This window comes from Electrona antarctica (assembly GCF_951216825.1).
Source record: "Electrona antarctica genome assembly, chromosome: 10".
NCBI classification, from domain to species: Eukaryota; Metazoa; Chordata; class Actinopteri; order Myctophiformes; family Myctophidae; genus Electrona; species Electrona antarctica.
The window spans coordinates 10,449,464-10,466,525 of NC_136791.1; the positions used below are offsets into that span (position 1 = coordinate 10,449,464).

The 17,062-nt window shown below is 42.9% G+C and overlaps 3 protein-coding genes across 7 annotated transcripts in view; 1 reads left to right on the forward strand and 2 right to left on the reverse strand.

Moving 5' to 3' along the window:
* Positions 1-8,132, reverse strand: part of nvl (nuclear VCP like) — a 29,369-nt gene extending 21,237 nt beyond the window's left edge. The window contains exons 1-7 of one of the 4 annotated variants that reach the window (XM_079512331.1): positions 7,985-8,132; positions 7,265-7,365; positions 5,480-5,553; positions 5,304-5,356; positions 2,112-2,196; positions 1,922-1,979; positions 421-672 (exon numbers count right to left, since the gene is read on the reverse strand). In XM_079512331.1, coding sequence (XP_079368457.1) covers positions 421-672; positions 1,922-1,979; positions 2,112-2,196; positions 5,304-5,356; positions 5,480-5,553; positions 7,265-7,327 — 585 coding nt within the window. In that variant the 5' untranslated portion in view covers positions 7,328-7,365; positions 7,985-8,132. Of the gene's footprint in view, positions 1-420; positions 673-1,921; positions 1,980-2,111; positions 2,197-3,219; positions 4,250-5,303; positions 5,357-5,479; positions 5,554-7,264; positions 7,366-7,903; positions 7,948-7,984 lie in introns of those variants that run through there. The other 3 variants (XM_079512332.1, XM_079512330.1, XM_079512329.1) reach the window with 3 other exon arrangements.
* A 1,236-nt stretch (positions 8,133-9,368) lies between these two features.
* Positions 9,369-15,101, reverse strand: LOC306931367 (uncharacterized protein). 2 transcript variants are annotated; one of them, XM_079512742.1, is made up of 5 exons: positions 14,663-15,101; positions 14,075-14,186; positions 11,388-11,484; positions 10,500-10,735; positions 9,369-9,612 (listed from the first exon to the last, which is right to left on the reverse strand). In XM_079512742.1, the coding sequence occupies exons 1-5, from the start codon at positions 14,695-14,697 to the stop codon at positions 9,430-9,432; spliced, it is 663 nt and encodes a 220-aa protein (XP_079368868.1). In that variant the 5' UTR covers positions 14,698-15,101; the 3' UTR covers positions 9,369-9,429. The 2 variants fall into 2 exon arrangements, with proteins under 2 accessions (XP_079368868.1, XP_079368869.1); XM_079512743.1 differs by having other exon boundaries at positions 14,649-15,100.
* LOC306931368 (barrier-to-autointegration factor-like) lies at positions 11,394-12,894 on the forward strand. Its single transcript, XM_079512744.1, has one exon. The coding sequence runs from the start codon at positions 11,921-11,923 to the stop codon at positions 12,191-12,193; it is 273 nt and encodes a 90-aa protein (XP_079368870.1). The 5' UTR covers positions 11,394-11,920; the 3' UTR covers positions 12,194-12,894.
* Positions 15,102-17,062: the final 1,961 nt, after the last annotated feature.

Here is a 17,062-nt window from a genome sequence, read left to right on the forward strand (position 1 = left end):
AGTTATAAGCCCTCAGGCTGATACCAGTTCTCACGCTCTCTGTGATTATATTATCACTACCCTCACTCAGGGCGGATAAAGTGTGGGTAAGCAAATAAAGGCTGGGTATGTGATACAATAAAAGGTACCACTTGAGGTTCTCTCCATTTAACAAAAACATGCTGGTGGTGAGCCTCTGTGCGGTTGTGTGAGAAAAACATAGGCATACAGGCAGTTCTGCTCAGGTTCAGGACAGTGTAAATAAAATGTGCATTTCAACACCAATCAGAGACATGGAGCTCCTAGTATCGAAAGCCTTCTGTAAATTCAAATGCCTTTCACAACATACAAAGATACAGTCAATAATACATTGAAAGAGTTGTTAGTTGGCCAAGTAATAAGTATGCATACCGGTAGTCCTCCTCTGGCTAGTATACATACCTTCATTGCAGGACTGGCTGCATCCTCGTCACTCAGGTCGATGAGAATGTTCTGCTCGGGCCTTTTGTCAATGAACCAGCCCCCTGTGTTAACTTGTGTGCCAGCACTGGGATGTTGTGCTCGGGTGCGAGCCAGTGGGGTGGATACGGTGGCAGGGCTGCCCACGGCCGACTGCTCCCCTTTAGGAGATGAGGGTTCAGGGTTTCCCTTCCGGTACAGAGACACTAAAGAGTTGTTCATTTGGTTGCTGGGCTGTAGAAGAAAGGGAGTACACGTGGGGAATTTAGTCTTCGACATGTGACAATAAATGACAATAAATCACACCTGTGTGAAGTGAGGGGCGCTCTTATCATTATTCATCATCATCCATCATCTCATGAACTGAATTTATGTGATCATTGGTTAGCCGATTTGCTCATCTACATGACATATACATTTTCCATTCATTGTCAATGGCATTTAATGTTTGTGTTGCCACAAATTTACGTCATATTTTGCAGACATTTTACCTAATTTCTCCTTTTATTGTCAATGGCAAATATTGAGACTTGTGGGGACAAAAGCTGTATATAGGGGGAGGGCATAGTGACGCGTTCGGTAGGATTTTGGCTTATTTGGGCGCCATCTTTCCGCCTACATGTAGGCTAGTAGGATGCTAGGCTACTTTGCTGCCAGTCTGTAGTTCGTACGTTTGCTTGTCAGTGACGCTGGTGTGTACACGGTCACTGCAGTACACCATCTTCCATCTCTCTACTATCTTTGACATGTCACAACTCTTCTACTCTATGGCTCTGGATCGACGGTGGTATTATTATTATTCACGAAAATGTTCTGATCTGATAGCCGCCTCCCCTCACGTCAAAACAGTTCTCAATGTTTACATCTTACTTGACGAGAAGACATGTGGACATAGCCTTACGGAACAAGGGAGAGGGGGGAAAACACCACGAGAGTGATGAGTGGTCAGTCAAACATGCGTTTTCTCCGCAGTATATAAATAATATGTCTGTATGAGATCTGACCATTGTTATTTTGATTACACTGTCATGCTCGTTTGAGGACAGGTAGAGAGCAGAGCATACATGCGTTTGGGAATGTTGCTGATTTTGTCAGCTGACAGTGACACCCAAATCAAAGAAACCATACAGCGTGTATTTAATTATTTTATATCTCCGACAGTCAACGCACTGCAAGGCTACAATGGAAGCATATTTCTGACGGCCCGCGGTGGAATGGACAAGTTAGAGTATAAAAACGGACAGGGCAGACCCATTACTGTTGTGGATCAAGGTTATGTTATTTTGTCATCTGACACCCAAACCATACAGTGTTTATTTAATTTTATATCTACAATGGTACATGTCTCCACAGTGAGGCTGGAAAATATAGCCTAGCAGCCTACTAGTAGGCAGAAAAATGGCAACCATAATAACCCGTTCTGAGTGAAACTCCTCCCTAGGAGAAAAAAAAACAAAAAAAACAACTGCTGACTATAACTTACCGGGTCTTCTACCACCTCGTAGCCGTCCGACGAGTCCTCCGAGATGCTGCTTCCCTCACTGTGATTGAGGTCATTGAGATCATTTATAATGAATAAAAAATATCCTTGCCAGAAAATATGGCATACGCACTTGTTATAATATTTATTATGGTTATAATCAAAGATAATAAGAACCAAAAGAGTTACTTACCCATTGTCATTCTGCTTGGCTCTCTTAGCCAAGTGCCTGCTCTCTAGATCATTGAGACCAGACTCATTCAGAATTGCTCCGTATGCTAAGAGAGACAAATACAAAAGTGATAATAGTAATAGTTAATATTTTACAGTAGGAACAAACATGTTTTCCACCTGTTAACATAAGTGGGATTATGTGTTTATCACAGTTTATTATTAAACTGTAATAAACACATAATAAACCAGATACAAACACTATCGACTAACATTATATTATATATTATTTCTGGGCATGCAGGGTTGCCTGATGTTATTCCACCAAGGGAAACCACAATGTGGAACGCCCTACCAACTGTCATTAAGACATGCGAATCCCTTGACTCTTTCAAAACCGCTCTCAAAGGGCACCTACGGACGGCTGCAATTCGAAACTGGCCCCTGTAAAATCGGAATCCCTCAAACACGAACGCAATGACAACACAAGAGACGGTCGCGGCCACACAGCCAACTCAAGGTATGGCCACTGAGCCAACTTGGGGACCCAACGCAAGGACAACACAAGAGATGGTCACGGCCACACAGCCAACTCAAGGTACGGCCACGGAGCCGACTTGGGGACCCAACGCAGCTCCTCCAAGGAAAACAAACAATTTAACGGAGCTGAACGTGAATCCCCCCCCCCCGCCCCCCCCTTTTTTTTCCCCCTCACTGTATATTTTTCTTTTCCCTTTTTACCTCCTTTTTGATGAATTCTTTTTTGATGAATTCCTGTTCTGTCTATAGAAGTGTCTATTTGTACGTCTCTAAATGTTTTGATGATTTGAACATGGTGGACCCTGTTGGAAACAAGTGTAATGCTTAATTGGGTCGTCCACTCACAGTTAACAGCCTTTGTATTGAGTTTGTGCTTGAAATGTACTGTAATTCTGCAAACTGTTAATAAATTCTTCAATCAATCAATCAATCAATCAAAGCATGCCCAACTTAGTTATTAGTTTCTCACACATTAGACTTTGTACTTTCATACACTTTAGTCACAAAGATGAGGGGGGGTAATCATTTGACACACTTTTTAATTTCTCTTGGAGAAACAACTAATTAATTAACATCACGGGAGTACTTGCCCTTTGTCGCCATAACTTTCATGATTTGTCCTACTGTATTCTTGCCCATTGGAATATCGATGAACCACACGTCGTCCCGTTTGCCGTGATATTTACTCAGGTAAAACCTTGTGGTGGGGTAGGTGGACTGCGGGGGTCGCCTCTTGGCGTACTCGTCGTAAAGGCGAACGGGACATAGCAGCGGGTCGTTGGGGTCCCCCCACGCCCTGGGGGGCTCGGGACGCGGCTCCCCGGCGGCGGTTCGCCCAGACAGCGTTTTGCTCGTTCGCTCGTGATACTCTATGTACTCGCGTCCGCACGCGTCCACCTTCTTCTCGACATCTCCCCACAGCAGGGTGGTGTGTCCCTTCTGTCCCTTGATGCCGAAGTGGACGTTGTTGACGTACCACAGGCTGTTGATCAGTGACTCGGCGCTGTAAGGGCCCAGCAGTCTCTTATCCAGAAGAAATTGCACCTCTTCGGCAGACACGGGTTCCGCCTTGTTGGGACGGTTGCCTTTCCCCGCGGCTTTCAGCGACTTCTTCTTGAACAGCAGGCACTCGTTGGAGTACTTGAACCGTGGGTCGGTGATGATGCTACAGCAGTACGAGTGACCGCGGAGGTGCCTGTCGATGCTGCGCTGGATGGCGGCCAGCGAGTCCGGCTCGTACTCGTCGCCGTTGTGGAGCTTCCTGACGTCGAGGAAGTAGGCTCCCAGCAGCTCGTCCAGGTCCGCCGGCGGGATGTTCTCGGGCTGGCGGGTCTCGCCTTTGTTGATGCGCAGCCATTCCGAGAGCCGTCGAAGGTCGCTGGTGGTCTTGCGCTCCGTGTTGTGGTTGCCCCCCTGCGCCCAGGAGTCCGCCTCGCTCAGCGGGTTCAACATGGCCGGGGCTCCGCGGAGGTGCTCGCTCGCTGCTAACCGTGCGTGTCACGACTGTATTATTATTATTATGAACTCTACTACCTTAGTACTACTACCCTGACTTGCTCTATTCTCAACCCACGTTTTTATTATCCAGCGTCGTCAACTCCATGGTTGGTCAAGTCAGGTAAACAAATGGAACTTCCGTTTATCGGACTTCAAAGTAAGACGCGCGTTGGCCAAATGCCTTCTTTTTCATAAATCGCTTCCATCTTAGCTCCTCCCACTTAATGTTCCTCTTCTTCCGTCGAGTTTTACTGTGGTTGGCATCCATACATGATGCATTGCCGCCATCTACTGGAGTGTAACTTGCATGCCGCTTCACAGTGCAAACCATTTACAGTGACCAGCCCATTTCCCAAAGTGGTCTTACGCGGTATTCTTCTCTTAACATTGATGGGCTAACCTTGCTCTACCAGGCAAAACAGGAGCTCTAGTGCCACAGAGTTACGCCATTGAGGGGGGCAGAAAACTGAGCGCTCGAGAGCTGTTCATGCAGCCTGGAGAGTGACAAGCTGGAGTTTGAAATACATTGTTTTCAACAAGGGCGGCGCAAATATCAGCAATTTTAGGCATGTGTGCAACATGACAACTATTTTTAAAGTATTGTACAGTGACAACTAAAGTCTCTGTAATTTTTATGTTGTACTATTACTAAAAATGATCTAAAATAAAAAGGGATTTAAGATCAGTAAAGATGGGCTGTTGTCTGAGTCCAGTGCATTCTGCCAACTATCGGTCCAGGACATTGTCACTCTTCGACAATAGAAGTATATGTAGAAGAGCCATGAAGTGAACGGAGTTGTCTTAACTGTGTCTTACTCTATGACTCTGTCTAGTCTAGTCTAGTGCTAGCCCTGAAGCACGTGTAAGCGATTCCCAGTTGTCTGACAACACAAGAGTAACATAGGTGGTCACCATCAAGTGTTTTTAAAACGTTTGAGGCTCAGGACAACCATATACCCTTTGAGACCCCTGTGAATGACAACACTTACAGCAATGATTACTAACACTGCTTTTTTGCTTCTTTTTATATGTACAAGATATGTTATTTACAGCACATATAACAGTTTGATGGTGGATTGTGGACAATAAGAATGATGTGATTTAGCCAAAATATATCCTTCAGTAGATGACGAAAGAACCTGTCTTGTGTTTTGCCTGGAAGGAGTGTGATACATACCTTTCTCAACCTGGATTCTGAATGCTGCCTTTTTTCGCCGCCCATACTCCATTCTGAGGAATGTGACACAAGAATCCTTAACAGGCAATGCATGTGACTGAAATTAATCCTTCTGCTATCCAACACTGTAATACTATAGACAACTCTTAAGAATACGAATAAATGATTGATCTGACCTGTGCAAGCTTTGAAGCTCTAGTGCCATCGCTGAAATGTCAACATATGCACTACTGGACGACCTGGCAAGATACTGCAAACAAAACATCACAATGCAGTGTCAAAATTAATGACAGGTTTACATTTTCATAAATTCACACTCATTGACCAATAGCTAGCAATCCAAGACAAATGTATTTATATTGTATTAAAAAAAATAGGCTAGATAATATTATTTCATACAGAAGGATGGCCTTCCTGCTTTCTTTGTCGCACCTCCACCGGTGCCATGGCGGACTATGCATGGCAGGGGCATCCTCTTCCCTGAGCCAAGCCTAAGCCTGACCGCATACCAAAAGGTAAGTTTTGCTGCAGAGTCATCAGCTGGGTACCACCAGTCATGGATGTTTCGCCCCTTACCCAGAACATCTCCTGGTGGTGGGGCAGTGAACAGGGACATCTCCCTGACACCCCCTGCAGCGCAACGTATTTTGATAAGTGGCACTGGCAGTTCAATCAGCAGTACTGACTTCACTGCTGCAGACCACAGCACCACATCTGGTCTTAATGGTAGTGGTGCAGATTTCCGGGGGGGAACTGGAGCCGTCTACCCAGATCCACTTCCATCTTCCACTCCACCCCTGGTGTTAACAGCTAGAGGGTGGTGCTCTCTTGCTGCAGTGTTCTGCAGGTTCCCCCTGCCTCAAGGACTGTCTAAAGAGGACGGGACGCGAAGACGCCATGTTGCTCCATGGTGCTCCATGGAAGGAAAGAAACATGCGCAGTTGAGACCAAGGAAGCTGAACGCGGAAGTGTTGGCTGCATATAGCCCATTGCGCATGTTTCTTTCCTTCCATGGAGCAACATGGCGTCGCCCGTACGACGCCATGTTGTCTTTGCGTCTCGTCCTTCTTAGACAGTCCTTGCCCTGCCTGAGGAAGTGGATCCTCTGTTGGCTCCTTGATGGACTCAGGTTATTGGCCTCCTGGCGACATTTCTCCAGCACCTCTGCCAGCTTCCTGAGCACTTGGTCATGCCGCCACGTTAACTCAAACAGAAGACTGGTGCACACTACAACTCCCCTAGCCACAATTTGCACCACTCTCTCTAAAGGCCTATTCATAGTCTGCCTGGATTTTCGGTGGTGAGGTGACCACCGGAGCTGTCATGGTATAGTTCGGTGGTCATCTCACCACCGAAAATATTAGACTATGAATAATGCTTTAGTCATCAACTAGATTTTCTGTAATGGGTTGAATCTAGAGTTGCAACACCAGCCATTGACAGCCCATACATCCAAACAGAAAAGTCCTATCTGATTGTATTAAACGTTAACTCACCAACATTGCAGCTGTACGAAAAGCTTGAATTATCCTCTATCTGCAAAGTGTTTGTTTTATAAAATCCACTGTAGCCTACAGTGTACACATGTTATGAGCTACTTTCTGCAAAGAAATTCCGTACAGGTGATTGAAGTTTGGAAGCGCTCGTTTACAATAACGCAACATCCTGCTGTCTTCTGCATTATGTGCAATAATTCTCCCCTGCACGGAATGTATTGACAGAAATCTATCTATGGTGGATCTTCATGAAACAAACACTTGCTTCACTGCTGCACTGTTGGTGAGTTTAACGTTGATTAATACAATCAGATATGACTTTTCTGTTTGGATGTATGGGCTGTCATGTCACTGGTGTTGTGGCCAGGCCACACCTTTCAAAATGTAACCACCCTAATATTATGATATAATGAATGTTAAATGACTGACAAACACTGTCTGTACGATATAATGTTGGCTACTTGCCTGCTCCACCCTTTGTTTGAGCCGGGTGTCCAGAAATCCTCCACCGCCACTTCGGTTCTTCATGTCTCTGGAGACTTATGGAATACAGGTCGAGAAGGAACCTACACATTGTCAAAAAACAATGTTTTGATATTTTTTCCTTAGTAATAATAAAATAAGTGGTCGAAAATCATGTACAGATTTGTAGGCTACATGCAAATCTTCAACTTCTTGTTTATAACTGGCTATCCACAGGTTAATTGAAGAAATATTAGAAAAATATAAAATAAATACATTTAAAACAATGGTGCACCTGATTTTCACGCTATTACCCAAAGTCTTGGATCAAGACTATCAGATGTATTATATCAAATGTCAAAAGTCTATATAGTCTTGATCCAAGGCTACAAATGGATCAAGACGGTCATCGTCATAAAAGGCATCGCTTTGAACAGGTCAGGTCAGCCCTTGGACTCAAACAGGAAAATCCCCAGATTCCCCACCCTCATTCATTACAACACCAGAGACTATATTCAAGTCAATATGTATATAAGTCAACTCATAATTTGAAAGACAACAACGTAGAATGTTCCAGTGCGATGTAAGGTTCAAGCTTGAAGATGACACAATAACAGTCCATGCTAAATTAATCGCTAACACCTTGGTATGATATTTCAGCAACCACCAACAGCTCCGCAAATTCCAGCAACATATATTTCAGGACAGCATACAAATACGTACCCCACACAATTTGACCAGTTATTGCTGTTCTTAATGGACAGCACAAGATTTATTGGCGTTTGTTTTGGTAATCCGCGTGTTTTCAAGGAGCCATAACAACCCAGGCAACAGAAACATTTACATCCGGGTGACGTTTTTCAAAATAAGACTCTCTCAATGAACCTTTTCTTGACGCCGGATCGGTGGCGCCCTCTGGCGAATTCAGCTTATAGCACCACAACAACCGGTTACAGACAGTCCATCAGTGGTTCTCAAACCCTTCCATGTCAAGGAGGACCCCCAACTTAATGTATTTGACTGAGACTTGTGGCAGCGGTGGCCGAACGGATAGCGGAGCGGTCTTGATACCGGAAGGTCGCCAGTTCGAATCAGCTGTCCGACACGTTAAAATTACCACCGCTGAAGTGCCCTTGAACAAGGCATTGAACCACTACGATGAAATGTGTTCTATGAGCAGGGCCTGGCTGGAAACAAGTTCTTGAGCTTAGCCCAGATACCCTGGGTAAATATAGTAATCATTTCATTTCATTTCACATCTAAATTATTTTGTGCCTATCCAATAAGGTTTTCACTCAAGTAGGCCATAGGCCTACCCTATAAATTGGGGGATAAAATCAAATTGTTGTTGGTGCTGATGAAACCAGACCTTGAATGAGGGAGGGACTTTTAAAACTTCAGTCTAAGCTGGTAATGATGTGCCAATAAAGGCTAGCTCAATAAAAAAAAACAGGTCCCCAAACTCATGGTGCTTATTCATGCAGATCAGGGGTCTTCGCCGTTTTTCAGGCCAAGACTCCTTCGCTGAGAGCTCAAGCAGGGACCCACACTAAAATTGTGTTGCAGATTAAACTTGATAGATTTCATATAGCTTCATAGACTTGTTCGACATACCTTACCCTTTCTATAAATATGCTGGATTCATGTTAGTGTATTTTCAGACATTTAACCTTTTAAACCCTCAATATTTAGCCTGCTCTTTTTCCCATTACACAAACTCTCTGAAAATAGCCGATCTACAAGCTCACAAATCCTTGCAGCACAAGACATTATGAGCTTGTAGATCTGCCATTTGTGGCTGATGTAGATGATTATCGTCATAGACTGGCCTCCAAGTACTTTGATAACTGCAGTGCAATACATCTGCAGTGATTGTTGTCTCCCTACACTTCCATTGCAAAATGCAGAACTTAACTTAAGATAAGTATTGCCTGAAGCTCATAAGCACAATATCTACCTTTGTCAAAGCAAGCAAACATCAAGTGATTTTCAATCATATTCAATATTGCCTCAGTATTTTATTTCCAACTTTCAATCTAACTGTACAATATAGGCATACCCTCTGCCCACAACAAATTGTTATAAAAGCAGGAATTTGAGAGGAAAATTAACAAAACACAATATATTTATTTAACATAATATTTAAACATCACATTTGATAGAGCGTGTCAGTTGAAATTGTATTCGCAGGAAGAAGTCGACATTGCCCCCGCAAACTGCCAGTGAATGCCTGGATTCTGAGAGTTAAGGAACTCCAGTCCATTGGGGGTCCCAGTGGTGTACAAGGAACCACTACGTTGGTTGTAGATTACAACAAGGACCTCACAGTTACTTGCCTGAAGTTTTTGAATCTGTAAAAATGGGGGGGAAGGAAATGAGTATTGCCACAAACACATAATTAGGATTCAGTCCCTGAACATGGTCTTATTGAGGATAAGGAAAATTATGATTACTATTTAAGTCCTTAGTCCATCACTCAGATCCATAGCAGGTGCCACAAAGGGTCACTCTTGTTCTTTCCCTATTTATCCCTTCACCAAATTATAGAAATAGTTTATTTAGGCAGAATGCAAAAGCAGACTATTATGCGATTAGGGCTGCAACTATTTATGATTTTCTTAGCAATTGTTCTACAATTACTTTTCAATTAATCAATTAAATTAATTCACATGAATGTGTGCTCATGGTTTCCTTCAAGTAGAGATTTCAACAGATTTACTCATCCTGAAATACAGAACATGCAAAAGGAAACAAGTGCTTTAATAAAACAGTTGAGAAAGCCCTTCATCCTTTAGCACTGTGTCACTGAATTAATTGAAAACTCTGTTGCACCATTTCTGAACAACTGCAAATAAGTATATTCATAAAACTTGACAGCAGTCTTCATAGCTAGCATATAATAGTAACTTTTGTAACATTCAACTACGGTATATTTAGATGGTTATAACACATCTTATTACTAAAAACACAATATGTATTCAAATCTCCTTTTATAGGTTTAGATCATTATGTTTCCTATTAATTATATTGGATTAAATGTTTAAAAGAGAAAATTAACAGTTAATGTATATTTCAATTGATTACAGCGACAGTTCATTAAGACAATTGGCAGTCAATCCAATTTAAACCAACACAATAAGTACATTTTACTATTACAGGCATACTATTACTATACACAGGCTGCTTGTGGATCTAATTATATAATAAATACACCTATGCGTTTGTACTGAACACTCACCTTATCCTCAACACTCTGTATGAGTTGAGCTGCCGCATCTGGCTGCTGTTCTCTGCTATCAATAGGCAGGTCCATTATTGCTCTGCTTGTCTCCTCGTCAAATGATGCGTCCTCATCCAGCTCAGGCTGTTCCTGGCTTGCATCTCCAGTAACCTGCTGACCTTTGGCCTCTTCAGTAACCTGTTGGCCTTTGGGCTCTTCATTAAGCTGCTGGCCTTTGGGCTCTGCATCGCTGTCTGTGGAGGTTCATATGAAGATGGTTAGTAGAAAACATTTCAGCAAAATATACATTTCATCGTCTTCCCCAGAAAGTATTAAGAGTTTTCAGATATTTTCGTCCCCAATTTAGATGGTATGACAATTTTCTCCAAACGTGTAGTCCCTGTCACTGCTAACCAGTTGGTCATATTGGAAGGTGTAGACGAGATATGAAGTGGCCAGAAACTTCTGTGTGACATTGAGGAGTTTTGCCAGGACTGCGTAATGTAAAAAGAGGAACATGCTATCTGACCTAGTTATTCAGGCTGAACAGGTGCCCAAAAACAACCTGAAGAGTGCAGCGACACTGATCGGGATGCACACGCAGATTAGACGCACCAACGGACCGACATGCGGAAACAATGGTCGGACATGCGGTCGAACATGAGCTGCTCCGTGCTTGCGGTTAGGGTTAAGTTAGGGTTTGGGGTAGGTTGTCGGTCTAATGACATACCCGTAACACTGATCACCCTACCCACCAGGCTACGTTCCCGTGAACAAGGCCAATCAGGTGAATTGGAACTCATGACCATTTCGGATGCACCACAGACGATTCGAACCCTAGACTCTGCATTGGTGGGAGCATGAAATCAGGTAAGCCAAGGTTAGCATACAATAGGCCTACCGTACCTTTGACAGAACAGCTTGCTTTGGAGGTGGTCAGCCGCTTCCTCTTCATCTGATCTCCTTCAACCTTCTTTTTTCGGTTCCTGTTGTATATCCAAACCTTTATCAGGGAAAATACAACATAAAGTGTAGTCTCACACATGTGGATATGTCTCTACATGAGATCACATGTAATGACAAAATATTTGGCCCACTAAGATTTAGGTGTTGGTATGTCCCTGCTTGTACAGAATGTCTCCCAAATGTTTGTTTCCGTCCATGGCAGGTGTTGTTATCTCACAAACTACTACAACGATTAGCAGCAAATGTCTTGTGGACGCTGCAAAGAAACAATAAATATTTTTCATATTGTGAATAATTTCCTTCACATTTTGTGAATTCATAATCTCCGATTCATCACCCAAATATGGAGTTGTGTGGAACTCCATATTTGTGCGATTGACATGACAATGATGATTGACATCATCAACACAAAGTCCATTTTGTAAATAAATTGATGGCAGCTGAACGAGTCATCACTCACAAAAAAGAAAGCCATGTCGTCAACAACCCAGAAACACAGAGATTTCGTTGCAGAGCCCATGGGGGATAAGTCTGTTATGGCCCTAGCGGGTATTGGAGAAGCACTTGGGAAAAGACTAGAGGGGAAGCACTTTGACAAGGCTTATGTTGTCCTTGGGCAGTACCTGGTGTTAAAGAAAGATGAGGAGGGCTTTCGAGAGTGGCTGAAGCACACCTGCGGGGCAAATGCCAAACAGCAAGGTGACTGCTATGGCTGTCTTCAGGAATGGTGTGACTCCTTCCTGTAAGCATATTATCAGTCTGCCTGCAGCTAATGTTGCAAACCAAGAGAACCATTCATCATCAAATTGCACATGCCAAGGAAGTAATTCCACCCAAAAAAATATAAAATATTTTTTACAGTGGCTCTATAGGGCGGCAAGCCATCTACAAACCGCTCCGAGTCTGGCTGCAGCTAATCTCCGGATCAATAAATGCCACATTTCTTGTAGATGCTATACCAGTAGGCAAAGGAAATACCCTGCAATTTATTTTTTTACAGATTTTATATTTTTTTTTTAATGAAAGTCGTTGGCAGTCAACCTTAACACTAAACACAGAAGAGCCAAAAGCAATTTCACTCAGATCCATAGCGGGTGCCACAAGGGGTCACTCTTGTTCTTTCCCTATTTATCCCTTCATCAAATTAAGTACACATGATCTTGGGAGTCATGCAACAATGCAGCAAAAGTTTCAATATTTCAACACTTTCCCATAACCGTTTCCAAAATTTGTGGGAGGAGACTATTCCTTACAAAACAAAAAAAGAACATCCACCAATCAACCCCAAATTGGAATTGCAAGTTGAGGGGCCTCTATAGTGTACCTCCAAAAAGCACTTTCACTTCCCATAGGGGGCACAACAAATTGAAGTAGACACTGTAGTGTATTCCCCCAGCACCTTCCCTGGGCCTTGATGGCTGCAACCCATGACTTGCACAGCGCCTTGGGCCTTATTCTAGCTGGCTGTCCTGTCTGTCCATCTCTTTCTCTCTCTCTCTCCTGTGTATAGTATTCAAATTAACAGATTGTTAATTGAGAAGGGGTATTCAAGGTAATTTGAGGGGCGCTAGCCCCTCCTATGCCCAGCATTGTGTGCGTGTGAATCATAGCAATGATTTGATTGGCTGAACATTGAGGATAAAAAGTGCGACACAAATTGTGATTTCATGGACGGAATGTGATGATGTATGATGACCAGAGCGCCCCTCACTTCACACGGGGTGAAGTGTAAACAGTGTGCGTGTAAACACAAACTTTATCCTAACAAACATTAAATGCCATTGATAATAAATGGCCATTTTTATGTCATAGTCTAAAGTTAACAAACATTAAAAGCTAGACATGGAATGAGGTGATGTACGATGATAAGAGCACCCCTCACTTCACACGGGTGTGATTTTTCTAAGAAGAAAACATAATTGTGGAGATTAGGGCTGACATTTCATCAGCACAATAGGTGTCATTTTCAGGTGATCAGAGACCTTTTTTTTTAGGGAATGCATTACTTCCCTGCACTTTGACGATACCCTTTTGATGTTTCAAGCAGTGGGCACCTTTGGCAATGATTTAACTGTATAAAGCAGGGGTCTTTGGCGTTTTTCAGGCTAAGCAGAGACCCCACTACAAATTGTATAAAGTTGTTGCAGATTAAACTTTTTCATATATTTCATAGACTTGTTTGACAACACTATCATCAATGTATGTCGTTGGATTCATGTTAATGCATATTGTCAGACATTTAACCACTTATCCGACAACACCTCGCAGCTTGAATCATTGTGAGTCGGGCTGGGGGCAATAACCACGGTTCTGTAATGCATACCACGGTGTTGAGTTAATAAGCGTGATTATTATTATTAATCTTTATCTTTTTTTTTCTCCAAAAACAACTTTATCGGAGGTGTACAGTATACGGCCATATATTCGTAAAGGGTGATTTACTGCGGTAACAAAAAATCCATACCGCCTCCAGCTCTAGTTGTGAGCTGAGCTTGTAGATCTGCTATTTTCAGCTAAAGTTCCCTTCGGAATAGGGATGCTAGGGTTCAAGTGGTTAATGTAAGAATTAATATCCTACCACACAAAGATTTTGGGGGGAAAAAATAATTAGGTAGGCCTACTACTACCTTTATTTGTTCTTCCACAAGGCCTGTGACTGAAGCCACCTGCTGGACTTTTAGTTTGTTCTCATCAGAGCTGTAGCTCTGCACTCCTTCTGCCCACATAGACTCAAGAATTCTGTAAAGTAATTAAGACAAGAACACACACACGCACACTAATTAAATAATATAATACAAAACACATATACACATGGGGGGCTAGAACTGTGTGTTCAACACACACACACACACACACACACACACACACACACACACACACACACACACACACACACACACACACACACACACACACACACACACACACACACACACACACACACACACACACACACACACACACACACACACACACACACACACACACACACACACACACACACACACACACACACACACACACACACACAACTTTGTGTAAAATATCTAACCAAATGCTTTTATTTTGAAAACACACCGGCAAATCCACGTCCATGCAGCGAGCTTGGAGATGAAAATGTCAGTCAGACAGTAAACAGCGCGCTGAGTACATATCTGTTGTGCGTTTTTACAGACATGGGTGATCAGAAAATGTACATACATGATTGTACTTACTGTAATGTCTCCCGACTGAGAGCTGATTTCGGCATGGTTTATTGCGACCGGGCCGGCGCAGGTCTACCGGTACTCAGTACTAGTAGGCTAGGAGGCTACTCACTCACTGCAGCACTGCCTTCAGCACAAGTGGGCGGGGCTTCACGGAACCTTAATTAATTACAAAAGTAAATAAATAAGACTATCAACCATCATCAGAACCATCTATTGTAGCAAGAAGCCTGGACCGGGAGGGTTGTCTGCGGGAAAAGTTGCCAAGTGACCAATGGCCGTCGGTAGTGGAAAAAGCACTTTTTAAAAGTGCAGAAATACTCAGTAAGTCTGTACTTGAGTAAAAGTACCGAAGTATTAGCACCGAAATATACTAGCAATAACAACTAAAAGTAGGCTAACCATTATGAAAAATGTCCAAATGTTTTCAGAATTTCAAAAGATCTTTGTAAAATATTTTTTTAAATAGATATGTACAGATAGTGACAGTATGCAGTAGCCTATTGTGAACTGTCCAAAGATATCAAAGATGATATCACTCAGCATGATAGAGATGTCTATCTTACAGAATGTTTATTAGTTGACAAAATCATGAAATATTCAAGTTTTAACACAGCCCACTGTCATCTATTCTAGACTATTTGTAGTAGTACTAGTACCACAAAAGCACAGAACACAAAGACCCACAATGGCACCTGGTGCTCCACTCCCAAAATGAGATGAGGAAGGTACATAACTTACCAATGGAAAAGAGGTCAGCCTGGGAGAGATGTTATCCAATTAAAGGTAGTGTTGTTTATTCGCACAAATATCTAAATTACGCAAATCTATGCGTGCGGTATCTGATGATCAACTTCAAACTCAGCATTCATCACCAAAAGCCAGAAGGAATGCGGTGCCTAATGTGAACGACATGTCTATAAATCCACATATCTTCAAATTGGTTGTCCTCAATGACATCATTGCGAACGAAGTGATTGCGAACGAAGTGAGCACTAACTATAGAAGCTGGCCAAAACTGTCTGTCTGTCTGTGTGTGTCACGCTGTAACACCACCCGCCCACCACCAGAGGGCAACTGAAATTGGAACGATACAGAAGTGTGTGTGTGTGTGTCAGTCAGACTGTCAGAACAGGCCAGCTCGGCCCAGACCGTTAACTCAACCGCCGTCAGGGCTGCCAAGCCAGCTCTTCTTTGTCAGGCATGCCCAAATATGGAGTCTATGCAGATGTCAAGCCAGCACCATATATGGAGCCTGCCTCAGCCTGGGCAGGGGCCCTGTCCAATGCCCGGGCAGAGGCCTTTTGTGCTGTTTCTGGACAACCGTGGGTCTGACCGACTCAGCACCGGGCACTGCACTCCCTGTGGGGATGTGGAACACGTGTCGAATTTGAAGTCGGTGGGGCGAACGGTTCTCGAGTTACATGGATTACAGACGTCACACATACGTACAGACATAGAGACATGGCGCATTCAGAGATAAGATATACGGATTATACGCCCTATACTACTTCATCATACAACAGTGTCACACGAAAGCATCAAAAGTAGCAGATCCACAAGCTCGAAGTGCAGTGTGAAGCGATCAAGCGATGCATTTTGAGCTTGTAGATCTACTTTTGAATTTGAATCCTGAAAAGTAAGAGCTTTGGACATGAGGTTTCCAGTTTCCACCCGACAAGAGGCGATATACTGTAGCTAAAATCTAAGGGCAAATTACAAAGGAATTTGGAACAGCCGCAGCTCAGTGGTAGAACGGCTGTCTTGGTTCGAACACAGCTCCTCCTGCCTGTTTGAAGTGTCCTCAAGATACTTTGGAGAAAGGCACTCAAATGCACCAGCATTCACTTTAAACTCTTGAAGGCCAATTCAGTGATACTAATGCTAACAAAAGGAAGTCCCAAGAGAAAATTGAAATACCAATTTTTGATTTGAGGTACTGTAAATTGTCCATAATGAAAGTCTTGTGAATATAGCCCTAATTTAAATGTTCAATATATGTATATATATTTTCTACTTGGTCTGTCTCATAGGAGGGTTGTGGGCATTTCAGAAAGTTGCAATGCGAAAATGGAAGCCATCGTTCTCACGATAATAAAAATCGAAACCTTTTTGTAAATAATGTTTAAAAGAAATCTGCCTAACGATGATGTCACTGGTGGACGGGTTTCTGAACTGCCCACAGCCATCCCATGAGATAGACAGAGTAGGAAAAAAATGGTGCCATTTTATCATGATTATTAGTGAGGACCTAAAAGTGGTGAAAAGTGGTCCTTTAAAGGACAACTTCTCCCATTTCCAAACTATCTTCATATAATTGGTCCTACTCATGTCATGATAATATGGTACCATTTTTGTCTACTCTGTCTGTCCCTCAGAGCCTAAAGCGGCTGAAGGGTAAACCTGCCT